Genomic DNA, 16,647 nt, shown 5'->3' with positions numbered 1-16,647 from the left:
GGACAGATAACATCCTCCATGATGGACAGATAACATCCTCCATGATGGACAGATAACATCCTCCATGACATCCTCCATGACGGACAGATAACATCCTCCATTATGGACAGATAACATCCTCCATGATGGACAGATAACATCCTCCATGATGGACAGATAACATCCTCCATTATGGACAGATAACATCCTCCATTATGGACAGATAACATCCTCCATGACGGACAGATAACATCCTCCATTATGGACAGATAACATCCTCCATGACGGACAGATAACATCCTCCATGACGGACAGATAACATCCTCCATGACGGACAGATAACATCCTCCATGACGGACAGATAACATCCTCCATGACGGACAGATAACATCCTCCATTATGGACAGATAACATCCTCCATTATGGACAGATAACATCCTCCATTATGGACAGACAACATCCTCCATGACGGACAGATAACATCCTCCATTATGGACAGATAACATCCTCCATGACGGACAGATAACATCCTCCATTATGGACAGATAACATCCTCCATTATGGACAGATAACATCCTCCATGACGGACAGATAACATCCTCCATGACGGACAGATAACATCCTCCATGACGGACAGATAACATCCTCCATCAGATAACATCCTCCATGATGGACAGATAACATCCTCCATTATGGACAGATAACATCCTCCATGACAGGACAGATAACATCCTCCATGACGGACAGATAACATCCTCCATGACGGACAGATAACATCCTCCATGACACAGATAACATCCTCCATGACGGACAGATAACATCCTCCATTATGGACAGACAACATCCTCCATGATGGACAGATAACATCCTCCATGATGGACAGATAACATCCTCCATGATGGACAGATAACATCCTCCATGATGGACAGACAACATCCTCCATGACGGACAGATAACATCCTCCATGACAGACAACATCCTCCATGATAACATCCTCCATGATGGACAGACAACATCCTCCATGATGGACAGACAGATAACATCCTCCATGAAGGACAGACAACATCCTCCATGACGGACAGATAACATCCTCCATTACAGATAACATCCTCCATTATGGACAGATAACATCCTCCATTATGGACAGATAACATCCTCCATTATGGACAGATAACATCCTCCATTATGACAGGACATTATGGACAGACAACATCCTCCATGACGGACAGATAACATCCTCCATGACGGACAGATTACATCCTCCATGACGGACAGATAACATCCTCCATGGACAGATGGACAGATAACATCCTCCATTATGGACAGATAACATCCTCCATGACGGACAGATAACATCCTCCATTAACATCCTCTATTATGACAGATAACATCCTCCATTATGGACAGATAACATCCTCCATTATGGACAGATAACATCCTCCATGACGGACAGATAACATCCTCCATGACGGACAGATAACATCCTCCATGACGGACAGATAACATCCTCCATGACGGACAGATAACATCCTCCATGACGGACAGATAACATCCTCCATGACGGACAGATAACATCCTCCATGACGGACAGATAACATCCTCCATTATGGACAGATAACATCCTCCATTATGGACAGACAACATCCTCCATGACGGACAGATAACATCCTCCATGACGGACAGATAACATCCTCCATGACGGACAGATAACATCCTCCATGACGGACAGATAACATCCTCCATGACGGACAGATAACATCCTCCATGACGGACAGATAACATCCTTCCTTATGGACAGACAACATCCTCCATGACGGACAGATAACATCCTCCATGATGGACAGATAACATCCTCTATTATGGACAGATAACATCCTCCATTATGGACAGACAACATCCTCCATGACGGACAGATAACATCCTCCATTATGGACAGACAACATCCTCCATGATGGACAGATAACATCCTCCATGATGGACAGATAACATCCTCCATGAAGGACAGACAACATCCTCCATGACGGACAGATAACATCCTCCATGATGGACAGATAACATCCTCCATTATGGACAGATAACATCCTCCATTATGGACAGATAACATCCTCCATTATGGACAGATAACATCCTCCATTATGGACAGATAACATCCTCCATTATGGACAGATAACATCCTCCATGATGGACAGATAACATCCTCCATGATGGACAGATAACATCCTCCATGACGGACAGATAACATCCTCCATGACGGACAGATAACATCCTCCATGACGGACAGATAACATCCTCCATGACGGACAGATAACATCCTCCATGACGGACAGATAACATCCTCCATGACGGACAGATAACATCCTCCATGACGGACAGATAACATCCTCCATGACGGACAGATAACATCCTCCATTATGGACAGACAACATCCTCCATGACGGACAGATAACATGACGGACAGATAACATCCTCCATGACAGATAACATCCTCCATGATGGACAGATAACAACATCCTCCATTATGGACAGATAACATCCTCCATGATGGACAGATAACATCCTCCATTATGGACAGATAACATCCTCCATGGACAGATAACATCCTCCATTATGGACAGATAACATCCTCCATTATGGACAGATAACATCCTCCATGAACATCCTCCATTATGGACAGATAACATCCTCCATGACGGACAGATAACATCCTCCATGACGGACAGATAACATCCTCCATTATGGACAGATAACATCCTCCATGACGGACAGATAACATCCTCCATTATGGACAGATAACATCCTCCATGATGGACAGATAACATCCTCCATTATGGACAGATAACATCCTCCATGACGGACAGATAACATCCTCCATGACGGACAGACAACATCCTCCATGATGGACAGATAACATCCTCCATTATGGACAGATAACATCCTCCATGATGGACAGACAACATCCTCCATGACGGACAGATAACATCCTCCATGATGGACAGATAACATCCTCCATGATGGACAGATAACATCCTCCATTATGGACAGATAACATCCTCCATGACAGACTTCTGACCCGTCACTCACCTCCTTCTCTGGTTTGTGGAAGTGTTTGATGATGTTGTTCACCGCCTCCCCGATGGCCTCCTGGATCTGGGCTGAAGTCGGTTCTGGAAACAGAAGATCAGTCGGTCTGACCTTTGACCTTTGAATGTGCAGGTTTTACAGACATGTGGGGACTCTGTCTCTGCTTTTACATTTAAACACTTTTATCCCAAATATTTAATAATTCTTCTCTTTATGGTCCTTATTGTATATTTAAAGTAATAAATACATTTAGAAACAGGATTGGATCTTTCAATTGAATGTTTTTAAAAGGGACATTTTTACATTTACAGATAAAGTCTATCTTACTGAATGACTCATCTTTGCATTTTTAAATGTATCATTTATTACATGTATAAAATAACTACGTTAGTATATTTATTATCATGAAAGCATCTGCAGTGTGAAGACGTGTGCAGCTCGTCTACATGTGAAACAGGCTGATCACGAAAAGTAAAGCCTGTATCATACAAATGCAACTTTTCACAATTATAACCTTGTAAACTACAGAAATGAGAAGATTATAAACCCTGCTGTTGTTTTGCAGTCAATAAAAGTTTCTTTTAATCCTCTTCTGCTTTTTGTTGATATTTAAAAGTTTTAAAAAACCTTTTAATTTCTCCAACTGTTCAATATGTTCCAATAAAATGTTTGATAAAATATTTCCCCTAAAAGAGCATTTTATTGAGTTTCAGCTTCAGGTTTTTTTTTTTATGCAGGAGGTTATACTGAGAATTCAAATGTTTTAGGAAAATAAAAACTATTTTAAGGACTTTCCTGACTTTTGGTACTATGTCCAGATAAAATAGTGCTAACTCAGCAACTAAAGAGAAATCCCAGCTCCATGAATCGTGTCCCAGAGCGGTCTGAGAGGTGCTGCAGGACGTCTCCACTCCTATCAGAGCCCCGTCTGTTACTGATAAACGGAAACTCTACTTCACACTGTGGATTTCAAACATCTGAATCTGCGATGTGACACCGTTCAGAGAAAGAAGACAAGCTGAGTACTGACTGGATGCTCGCCCCGACAGCGATGTGATGCTGATGCGTCTGGTCTGGGACGGCGAGCGCTGCAAGGGGGGCGTACGGCAGCCCCTCCCACAATCCTCTTCTGCGCTGGGCGGCGCCAGCTCGCCGATCAGGACCCGCTCCAGGCTGCCGTCATCCACGCCCTTACCGAGCCAGCGGCCGCACGGGAACCTGACGGAGGGACGGAGAAGTGAGAGGTCCACAGGGACCGGCCCGGTACCAACATCTGGGTCCAGGGAGCTTCACTTCCTGTTCTCATCACCTTCATCTGGACACACCTCATAGGTTCTGTTTATCAATCATGTGCAGCTCCAGATCAGCGCTGACTCTAACTAACAGGTCTTCATCACCACCAACACACACAGACACACACACACACACACACACACACATATGTGATGTAACATATGTCTATATGTGTCTGGTCCAAATCTCATTAAAGACCTTATTCTGGAAAACGTCCACACAGAAAACTGGACTCAGGAGCGCCACCTGATGGGCCAGATGTTTTCAGACAGAATCGGTTGATCATCTTTTGCATCAGATTTGATCTGATTCTTTTGACTCAAATTTCATTACTTGAGTTTGGCCAATCAAATTTAAGGAAGCCAAATATAAATTATTTAAAGCTGTGAAACTTCAAATTCTGATCTTGCTTTTCTAAAAATAACAGTGAAATGAATTCAGAGGCAGAAAATTCAGATAAATAATTTCAATTCAGAGCTAGAAATTTAATGGCTTTTAATTTGAAAATGTGTTTTTCTGAAGTGGTTTTGGTGAAAGTGCAGCTAATATTTAAACAACTGGTGATGTGTTGACTTGTGAGACCTGGGAGAAAAATTCATCCAATAAAAATTTGAGAAATAAAATAAGAAGTGAGCCACGCCCCCTCCACTCACCTGTAGGTGTGACCGGTGATCTCATTTCTCACCATGACGCAGTCCACCAGCCATTTAGCCAGAAGACCGGCGTTATCATGACCCAGTTGCACAGTGGTCAGCTTCCCCAGGTTCTGACACTGAACATACACACACACACACACAGAGACAAGATTTTAGTTAATGCAAAATATTGATTTTAATAAACTCTTCCTGCAACAATAAATCCTTCTTTCTAGACTCTCAGTCCAAACTGATCTCAGGTCTGTTGATGCTGCAGTCCTGACATCATGAACATCTCTGATTACATTTAAATTATATCCAACTCACTGTAACATTTTCTTCAGCATCTTTTACTGCAGAATTCATGGCCTACAATGAGAAGATCCCAGCATGCACTGGGCTGAACCTGCCACGCTTCAACATTTAGCTCCATTAAACACTCATATTGACTCTACTCTGACTAAATGAAGCTGATTCCCACAGTACGGTAGGAAGTATGGCGTTTAATACTGAGCAGCCTTCTATCAGGGTGACAACTCTAACAAGTCCACGATGACAAACTGTCGACTGTAAAATAATCATTTCAGATGGACAGAGGGGGATGATGGGAGATGGAGGAAGTGGAGTGGTGGGGTGGTGGGGTGGGTGGGGGCTTCATCTAACCTTGAACATGGCGGAGATGTGCGTGTGAGGCCTGAAAGCAGACTGGGGGAGACGGAGACACTCGTTAACACACAATGGATGGACAACAAACATGGTGGAAAACAAGAATCCATCATGGAAACACAATGCAGAAAGACGGAGAGACAGACAGGCAGACAGACAGGCAGACGGACAGATAGACAGGCAGGCAGACAGACAGGCAGACGGACAGGCAGGCAGACTGCAGGCAGATAGGCAGACAGACAGGCAGGCAGACAGATAGGCAGACAGACAGAGTGATGGAGGACAACAGGACGTCTGTGATGACAAAGAAGAGGCAAGACTGCAGACGAAGAGTTCTGGGCAGGCTGGATCCTATTAAGATGAAGTAGCTGTGAGCATGTCTGACATCATAACAGGACCTCTGACATCATAACAGGACCTCTGACATCATAACAAGACCTCTGACGTCATAATAGGACCTTCTGACATCATAACAGGACCTCGGACATCATAGCAGGACCTCTGACATCATAACAGGAACTCTGACATCATAACAGGACCTTCTGACATCATAACAGGACCTCTGACATCATAATAGGACCTTTGACATCATAACAGGACCTCTGACATCATAATAGGACCTCTGACATCATAACAGGACCTCTGACATCATAACAGGACCTTCTGGCATCATAACAGGACCTTTAACATCATAATAGGACCTCTGATGTCATAATAGGACCTCTGACATCATAACAGGACCTCTGACATCATAACAGGACCTCTGACATCATAATAGGACCTCTGGCATCATAACAGGACCTTTAACATCATAACAGGACCTCTGACGTCATAATAGGACCTCTGACATCATAACAGGACCTTTAACATCATAACAGGACCTCTGACGTCATAACAGGACCTCTGACATCATAACAGGCCTCATGGCATCATAACAGGCAATAAATGCGACAGTATGTCGTCTTTAAAATCTGCCAGCAGCCGATATCTGTCTTTATTTTGTTAAAATAAACCTGATTTATAGGAGATCAATACAAGTAGATGATCTGTGAGCTGCTTTAAAATGTTTTCCAACACTGGAAAGCAGAGTGTGATTTTTCATAGGAGAGCTGCAATGTTAGTCGATTGACAGAAAAACATAAATCAATCAATCTATTTTCAGGAGGCAGACACCCTCTACAGTCTCAATATTGGGCTCCACATTCATTTAAATTTCACTACAGCATCTTATTAACTTTGTGTCCTCCTTTCTGCAGGTTTCTGATCTGTAATTACTGACCCTCCTCCTGCCCACTGTTGTGTCTCTATGCTGTTCTTTTCTCTCTCTGCTCTCCTCTGTCACCTCTCAGTCTGCTTGTGTTCAGTAAATACCTGACAGATGAATTAAGAATGAAAACAACAGCCCTGTTTAACATGCGGTGACAGGAGGTGAAAATAGCATTAGTCCAAACAGAGGAAAACCAAACGTCATGCCTGGACACCACATCCCAGTGCATGCTCAGTTTCTGAGAGGTCAAAGGTCACAGCACTCACGTCAAACGTCATCTCCAGGACATTCTTGGGGATCTGCATGATGCCCGAGTCTCCCAGCTCCCCTGACACACACACCCAGGGGTTGGAGGTGGTCATGGCGTTGCTCAGCTTCTTGATGGGGATGATAACGACCCGGTACGGGATCACTGGAGGACAAAAACATGAGAACAAAACCCTAACATCCCATAACCCAATATTTAACTGGGTCGAATCATGAAATTACAGCTTCACAGAATTATTACTAATTATAATATTGAAACCCGACTTTATTAAATCTCCTTTAAAAGAACTTACAGGAAATAGAAAAGGAAAGACTTCCTGTGCATTTCCTGCAAGTTTTAATCATTTCTTCATCAGAATATTTTTAAAGTTGAACTGCAGGTATGAAACTCCTCCTCCGTCAAGTGAAGCTGACGGAGGACTCACTGATGGTGGTGAAGACGCTGGTGAAGCAGAAGTAGTCAACAGCGTTCAGAGACAACAGGTGGAAGAGGAACTGCTCCTTCTCCTCCTCACAGCGCAGGAAGGCGTAGCGCTTGTACAGCTTCCTGCACACACACACACACACACACACACACACACACACACACACACACACACACACACACACACACACACACACACACACACACACACACACACACACACACACACACACACACACACACACACACACACACACACAGGGTCACACACTGCTGAAGAACACATCATCAATGGATGTATTAATGTATTAAAAGCTCACTTGATCAGCGCCTGCCGGGACAGCAGCTGTTTGAGGTGCTGAGACAGCAGCTTCTTCTCCAGAGACAGACGGATCCACGCTCGGGCTCGGCCCACGTCCGTCTTTATCTCCGACATACTCTGGATGTGTCTGAGGAGACAGGTGGACAGACAGAGAGACAAAGAGACAAAGAGAGAGACAGACAGACAGAGAGACAGACAGCCTGTAAACATGCAATGATGAACTCCTGAACCAGTTCCACTTCAGTCAGTGATTTCCTACACTTCCCAGAATGCCTTTCAACAACAGAGATCAACCTCAGTCTGGACATAAAAGTGTTCGTAGCTTCTGAAAAAAGAGGCCGATGCAGACGTGTCTTAAGCTGCAATACCACAGCTGGAATACAGAGATGGAAATCATATAAATTATTGCTACTTAAACGTATAATGACCTGCACAAGTCGCCTCCCCCATCAGTGAGTCACTACAACAATAACCATAATAATAATAATAATAAATAAACAGGATGTAACAATCAGAATAGACCCGGAGCAGGTCAGTGTTAGTGGGAGGAGTCAGAGCAGAGGGTTTGTGACATCATCATACTGTCATCATCACACACCTCATATCGTGGATCAGAGACACACGGAGAGACGGCAGCCCGACGCAGCTGTCAGACTTCCTCCTCTCAGGGACCTGAGGGGCTGCAGAGGACAGGAGGACATGTTGACACCTGGAGGGGAGGTGTGTGTGTGTGTGTGTGTGTGTGTGTGTGTGTGTGTGTGTGTGTGTGTGTGTGTGTGTGTGTGTGTGTGTGTGTGTGTGTGTGTGTGTTACCTGGTGACTCGGCGAGCTGCTCCAGCCGCTCATCGCGGGCCTGGTAGTGCAGCAGGTGGGACCACAGGGCCGACTTCCCCTGAGAGGTCACAGAGTGTGTCAGAGAGTCAGAGTCGCAACAAACACACAACAAACACACACATTACAGCAGCTGATGCACTCAGTGATGAAGGACAGATTATAAACAGAGAGGATCAATAATGTCTGAGTGTCAATCAGCAACACAGTCCAGAGATTAAACTGTGTGTGTGTGTGTGTGTGTGTGTGTGTGTGTGTGTGTGTGTGTGTGTGTGTGTGTGTGTGTGTGTGTGTGTGTGTGTGTGTGTGTGTGTGTGTGTGTGTGTGTGTACTGACCTGTTTGACCTGCAGTCCATGACTCCAGATCCTCTCCAGCAGGTCACACAGACTGGCGATCAGCGTGTTCTCCTCCAGGCCGGTGATGTTGACCTCCCCATGGCCGAGCTCCACCGCCTCCCGGCCCATCTTCTCCACCAGCATACGCTTGGTCTGCACACACACACACACACACACACACACACACACACACACACACACACACACACACACACACACACACACACACACACACACACACACACACACACACACACACACACACACACACACACACACGTGATTACTGCACATACAGTTTGTGATGATGATGATGATGATGATGATGATGATGTGAGCAGATCAGCTGTTTTCACCAACACACCAGTTTTCTGATTAATGAAAGAACATTTAAACTTGGTTGTATGAGTGAAGAGATTCTTAATTGTACTATATATTATTATTATTATTATTATTATTATTATTATTATTATATTAGGTCACAACGTCATCAGGGTGAAACCCGACACTTGCATGAAATAAATCATTACAAAACACAAATAACACAAAAGTCGAAATATTTTAATGTCAAAGTTTGTACAATTAGGATGTTTTCTCATGTCTGACACACATCAGTGATCAGTCAGGAGGTCTGAACCTCCTCCTCCTCCTCCTCCTCCTCCTCCTCCTCCTCCTCCTCCCTCTGGAACCACTGAGGATCCAACTGAACTACCTGTTTCATTTTTCTTGTTTCAGTGTGTTTGTTTCTCTGCTGGAGACGTTCTGTGTCTGAGAATAACAGGAAGTGAACAGTGAGCGGCTGCACCACCAGGTCAAAGGTCAGAGGTCAGCGGTCAGAGGTCATCTCTACGTGCTCATGTGGTTCACCTTCATGCGACACTCCTTCAGCAGACCTTCAACGAACTTCCAGTTGGTCTGAGCGATGACGGCCGGCGACAGGTCCGACAGTTTGGGCTGCCGCAGGTTCTTCCCCAGACCACGGGCCTCCTGCATGTACTTCTGGAGGTAACAGACGGTCAGTAACAGACGGTCAGACACAGACGGTAACATACAGTCAGTAACAGACGGTCAGACACAGACGGTCAGACACAGACAGTAACAGACAGTCAGTAACAGACGGTAACAGACGGTCAGTAACAGACGGTCAGACACAGACGGTCAGACACAGACGGTAACATACAGTCAGTAACAGACGGTCAGACACAGACGGTCAGACACAGACGGTAACATACAGTCAGTAACAGACGGTCAGACACAGACAGTAACAGACAGTCAGTAACAGACGGTAACAGACGGTCAGTAACAGACGGTCAGACACAGACGTAACAGACAGTCAGTAACAGACGGTAACAGACAGTAACAGACGGTCAGTAACAGACGGTCAGACACAGATGGTCAGACACAGACGGTAACAGACAGTCAGTAACAGACGGTCAGACACAGATGGTAACAGACGGTCAGTAACAGATGGTAACAGACAGTCAGTAACAGACGGTAACAGACGGTCAGTAACAGACGGTCAGACACAGACGGTAACAGACAGTCAGTAACAGACGGTAACAGACAGTCAGTAACAGACGGTCAGACACAGACGGTAACAGACAGTCAGTAACAGACGGTAACAGACTGTAACAGACGGTAACAGACGGTCAGTAACAGACGGTCAGACACAGATGGTCAGACATAGACGGTAACAGACGGTCAGTAACAGACAGTCAGTAACAGACGGTAACAGACGGTCAGTAACAGACAGTCAGTAACAGACGGTAACAGACGGTCAGTAACAGATGGCAACAGACAGTCAGTAACAGACGGTCAGTAACAGACGGTGTGTGAGATGGGACAGCGTTTGAGACGGGACAGCCTGTAAGACAGGACAGTGTGTGAGACAGGAGGAGGTGAAGGCTGTCCTCCAGGAACAGGTGAGTGTCCCACTGCAGACACAACTACATTTCTATCCTCCCTGCTCCTAATATTACTTTTTTTTTTTAATAACATAAAGCGTCCATATTCTTTCATTAAACTGTGTTCTTGACAGATAACATTGGTTTAGTTCCTCCTGACTGTAGTTGAGTTGAGAACCTGCAGTGATTCGAGGTGAAAGCAGCAGCCGCCACGGAAGCAGGAAGCAGGAAGCAGGAAGCAGGAAGCAGGAAACAGGAAATGGGAAAGGAAGCAGGTCACCAACTGCACTCTGTGTGCAGCATAAAGTTCTTCATTCAAACAGCCTCTGTGTGACTGGTTGCACAGCTGAGGTATTACATTGCATTTGCTGTTGCCATGGAAACTACAGGTATCACCAGGACTGAAATGGTATGGATTATAACTTTTAAGGTCCATATTTTAAACTTAGCCACTGTGAATCATCTCAGTGTAGTTCTACATCTCCTCAGCTTCTGGATTTAGTGTCTGTGCCTTTAAGATGCTCTGACTAGTGACACTCTCTTCTGATTGGCTGACTCAAACACAGCCTTTCAGCAGTCTTTTAGCTCGATATCTCTACGATAGATTGACCCGTGTTTCTGACATCATAAACTTTCTGAAGTCCAAACAGCACAGTTGCTTTCACAGCATTTATAGAACTTGACCTGCTTTATAACCAGAACAGAGATGAGATCTGAATTTATATAAAATAGGACCTTTAAACAAATCCACACCAGCTGAGTTACAGCAGACGGGAGCTGAGAGAGAAGGGGGGTGGGCAGCTCCTGCACATACCAGGCAGGACGCAGAGGCGGATTTTTTAGGCGGTTTGACTGGCGGGGGGGACGCGTTGTCCCACTCCCAGAACGCCATGGAGTTCTGCAGGACCAGACAGCACTCCACCTGCTGGAGGAGGAGGAGCGGTGCAACCCGACCCCCGACCGGACCGGACCGGGACACACGAGCAGACGGGAGAGGACAGAACCAAGAGAGAAGAACGGAAAAGAAAACAGAGAAGGCGGAAGGCACGTAAAGTAAGAAACAAATAAAATGAAACAAAGAGCTCAAACAGAAAGAAACAATAAATCAAAATGAAAAGCAGACGTGACACGAAAAGAGCTGACCTTAAAGAATGGGGGGCGGGGCTACAGAGTGGGGCGGGGCTACAGAGGGCGGCTACCCAGAGTGTCCTACCTCTTTCAACTCGTTGTCCAGGTTCAGGTGCTCCGTCTGGTGTCTATGGCGATCCTTCCTGCGCTGAGCTGTCGCTGTCCTGTGAGACCACCTGAGGACCAACAGACCAACCAATCAACCGATCAGAGCACTCGCACTGTTAAAGATGATTTTAAATTCATCAGCAATGTGACATTCACACTAAGGTGTTCCTGTGAGTCACACAGAGAGGAGAGTCTTCAAATCACTGATGTACTTGGGACCCATCAGTTTGATGCATCGTACAGATGTTTGAAGAACAGGTTATCATCCTGCATCTGTACCAGGTATACAACCCCAAATCCAAAATAAGCATATATATTTTTATAAAAAAAATAAAATTTCTCCATTTCAACACTTGATATGTTGTCTTTGGTCTATTATTAGATCAAAGTATTTGTCATATTTAGAACTTTAATGCCTAAAAAAGGATGTGTGATTGTTTATATGTCAATTATAAAATGCCGTGTTGAAATAATTTTCCAGCTTAGGCTGCTGACATCAGCAACTTTAATGAACAGTCTGAGATGAACACACCTCCAGTCAACTGTCAACTGTTTCAATAATCCTTTAGAGCTCTTCAGACAGCACTAAACCCAATGTTTATAATGATGATGATGATAATAATAATAATAATAATAATAATAATAATGATTGAGATGGTTATCATCCTGCTGCAGCTCTATGGTTCAGTACAGGCCGACTGACCCGGCTGGTGGGTTCAGGAGGTCATTACCAACAACGTAGAGTATATACTGTAACTTTTGGATGATACCAGAGACAGAGGTACCGGACCCTCGTTGTCACGGTAACAACGATAAACACGTGGTGAACGTTGTGATATTATACTCCTGACTGTTATGATCATCTGCTCCTGTCATAATGACTACGGCCACTAGAGGGCGCATGTAGATTCAGTCTGATTCCAGGATGGATGGTTTACTTCCTTCTCTTCCCCTGGTTTGGTTGGAGTCAGTGAATCATGGGTAATGTAGTTTCATATATTTTTTGCATTAGATTTGATCCTGTTTTTCTACATAATGAATGTGAGTCTTCACTCTGTGAACAGATGTGAACTTTGGGCTGCTAACAGTGTGTTTTTGTTGCTTATCTTTGGATATATTACATTACATTGATGCTTTTATCCAAAGCGACTTACAACACACCGGTGATACAACATCGGGAGCAAATTAAGGTTCAGTGTCTTGCTCAAGGACACTTATGGATGTGGACAGGAGGAGCTGGGGATTGAACCACCAACCTTCTGATTAATGTGCAACCCACTCTACCAACTGAGCCACAGCCTCCCTGTGTGGCATGATATACTGACGACAACGAGTGAATTACTTTGATAGTGAAGAAAACATAAAAACATAAACAGACATTTTGTTTCTCTGGTTTCTAAACAGGTTTCTGAAGGTTTGTTTATGATGGACAAGTTACATCCAGTCTAAAATATGTCAATCATGTTGGAGAGTTATGATTCAGATTTTTACACTAACTTCCTGCTGAGCCTCATGTCTTCCTCTGTACCTCTCTTACAGCCAGAACAACTTTTAACGGGTTGAACCGGCACCACTGGTTCTGTCCAGTCGGGCTCACAGCTTCAGTGTGGAAACTCTGCTCACATTAAAGTTGTGCTTTCATTGTGAATCACTTTTTTGTTTATATTTTCGAGAGAATATTGTGCATTACAAAGAGCTGAATAAATATAAAATAATTTTTACCCCAATTAAAGAAAAAATGGCCCCAAGCGGTAAAACACTGCTGCCAGTTTCTGTCCTGTCAGTCATGATGTCATTATTACGCAATATATTCTGGTAGTTATGAGCTGGTCACATTTACAACATCACATTTGTTTTCTTTGATGAACACAATGTGAAAGTCTGTTGAAACAGATGCAGAGTCAGGTGACACATCTAGCCCCGCCCCTTCACCTGTGACCTTTCGTCACCAGGAGGAGGCGGACTCACTTGTTGTTGGCCGGCCCCGTGTTGAGCACGTCGGCCTGCAGCTTGGGGAAGAAGCCCTGCTCATAGCGGCCCTGACCGATCTTCATGTCCAGCAGGTGAGGGTGGATGGCCGTGTGGTCGATCTTCATCAGACGCTGCTCCACGGCCTGAGCTGCTGACGGGACAGAACCGGGTCAGATCACAGCAGGAGGTGGGTGACAGTCACATGACCAGGATACTGTTTATAGTGACATTATTGAAGGGAGTTATTACTGCTGGGAACACCTTCAATGTTGGAGCTAACAAGACTTTTCAATGACAAGAAAACACTTTCTACTCATCACCAGCCTGCGTCTTTGACACTATTAAAGCACCAACAGGGCCAGTGTGACCTCACCGAGTCCCTGCCGACCCTCCGTGACATCACTCAGTCCCTGCCGACCCTCCGTGACATCACCAAGTCCCTGCTGACCCTCCGTGACATCACTCAGTCCCTGCCGACCCTCCGTGACATCACTCAGTCCCTGCTGACCCTCCGTGACCTCACCGAGTCCCTGCTGACCCTCCGTGACCTCACCAAGTCCCTGCCGACCCTCCGTGACATCACCGAGTCCCTGCTGACCCTCCGTGACATCACTCAGTCCCTGCCGACCCTCCGTGACCTCACCGAGTCCCTGCCGACCCTCCGTGACATCACCGATTCCCTGCTGACCCTCCGTGACCTCACTCAGTCCCTGCTGACCCTCCGTGACATCACTCAGTCCCTGCTGACCCTCCGTGACCTCACTCAGTCCCTGCTGACCCTCCGTGACATCACTCAGTCCCTGCCGACCCTCCGTGACCTCACCGAGTCCCTGCCGACCCTCCGTGACATCACCGATTCCCTGCTGACCCTCCGTGACCTCACTCAGTCCCTGCTGACCCTCCGTGACATCACTCAGTCCCTGCTGACCCTCCGTGACATCACTCAGTCCCTGCCGACCCAAAAACCAACCAAAATGTTTTGTTACAGCAAGTGCCAACACATTACATGTTGAGCCATGATTGGTAGATTGCATACAAGCCCCAGAATAAAGAAAATTAAAAACCTGGTCGATGTAGTAGACAAAACTTGAATCCAAAGTAAAGTCTGATTCATAGCATCCACAAATACACAATCAAAGACGCACTGAGCACATCAGTTTTGCACTTTTTTTTCCCCCAGCTTGTCACCACGTCTGCAAGGTGGTGCTCTCAACAAATAAATTAGGCAACCCTCCACAGTGGGTGTGCTGGCTCTGCTACAACTTTTCCCCTTTTCAGGTCCCTAAAAAAAAAAAAAAAGACAAACATATGGCACATATCCCTGCCGACCCTCCGTGACCTCATCGAGTCCCTGCTGACCCTCCGTGACCTCACCGAGTCACTGCTGACCCTCCGTGACATCACTCAGTCCCTGCCGACCCTCCGTGACATCACCGAGTCCCTGCTGACCCTCCGTGACATCACCGAGTCCCTGCTGACCTTCCGTGACCTCACCGAGTCCCTGCCGACCCTCCGTGACATCACCGAGTCCCTGCCGACCCTCCGTGACCTCACCGAGTCCCTGCTGACCCTCCGTGACCTCACTCAGTCCCTGCCGACCCTCCGTGACATCACCGAGTCCCTGCTGACCCTCCGTGACATCACTCAGTCCCTGCCGACCCTCCGTGACATCACTCAGTCCCTGCTGGACTCACCGGCCTCCTTGAGGATGGAGCAGCGCTGGTAGCTGGAGGAGCGGAGGCTGGGGGCGCGGACGTTGTACATGCGTGCCTTGTCAATGCGAGCATCGAAGACACGGAGCAGCGGCTCCTTCTCCTCCCACTGGGACATGATCTTGTTGTCGATGAAGGTGGCGAACATCTGAGTCTCAATGAAGTGGGACAGGAAGGGGAGGTAGGGCTCGGGCTGGTCGGACAGGAACGAAGCCTGGAGACACACCAATAAATCATTTCTCAAGAATAATGAGGTGCAGATAAATTACAGAGCATCTCTGTTGGGTGATATGCAGCACAGCCTGTTTCAACGTGACGTTCTGCAGCTGCTTCACTGTGAATGTTATAATGTGAACTACTGGAAACTGTCGGGAAAATAAGTGTTTAAATGCAAAGTACTAATATTCATGTACTCTCACCAGCAGACGCTGTGCAGCTGATTGTGTTTCAGAAGGGACATGCTCTGAATACGAGGGGAGATCAATACGTTGTGAGACGGCTGATCGTGAACCAGCAGCATGAAGATAAAACCCCGATGAGGAACTGGTACAAACATCATCTCCTGATCATCATCATCATCATCATCATCATCATCATCATCATCACCATCATCATCATCATCAGTTCCTGGTGCGTCGGCGATGTTTCACACCTGAAACTTGATCAGAGAGCGAACATGAAAGTTTGTGAACGTTTGTGTGGAACAGTGAGAAGTTTCAGGGA

General features: G+C 45.8%; 1 protein-coding gene across 1 annotated transcript in view; it reads right to left on the bottom strand.

Annotated features, from left to right (window-relative positions):
* Positions 1-3,060: 3,060 nt before the first annotated feature.
* The window catches only part of LOC138614786 (DENN domain-containing protein 5B-like), a gene marked incomplete at its 3' end in the record, with an annotated part of 32,857 nt that continues 19,270 nt past the window's right edge, over positions 3,061-16,647 (bottom strand). The window contains 14 exon segments of the mRNA XM_069688363.1: positions 3,061-3,143; positions 4,091-4,278; positions 5,007-5,125; positions 7,188-7,333; positions 7,614-7,735; positions 7,933-8,061; positions 8,533-8,614; positions 8,748-8,826; positions 9,102-9,254; positions 9,969-10,100; positions 11,820-11,930; positions 12,219-12,309; positions 14,210-14,360; positions 15,907-16,138. Coding sequence (XP_069544464.1) covers positions 3,061-3,143; positions 4,091-4,278; positions 5,007-5,125; positions 7,188-7,333; positions 7,614-7,735; positions 7,933-8,061; positions 8,533-8,614; positions 8,748-8,826; positions 9,102-9,254; positions 9,969-10,100; positions 11,820-11,930; positions 12,219-12,309; positions 14,210-14,360; positions 15,907-16,138 — 1,818 coding nt within the window.

Source organism: Brachyistius frenatus, unplaced genomic scaffold, assembly GCF_029030835.1.
Source record: "Brachyistius frenatus isolate BFR_SWC_R1_liver_20210118 unplaced genomic scaffold, ASM2903083v1 Contig_573, whole genome shotgun sequence".
Taxonomy (NCBI): Eukaryota; Metazoa; Chordata; class Actinopteri; family Embiotocidae; genus Brachyistius; species Brachyistius frenatus.
This window is presented reverse-complemented; position numbering and strand designations above follow the sequence as displayed.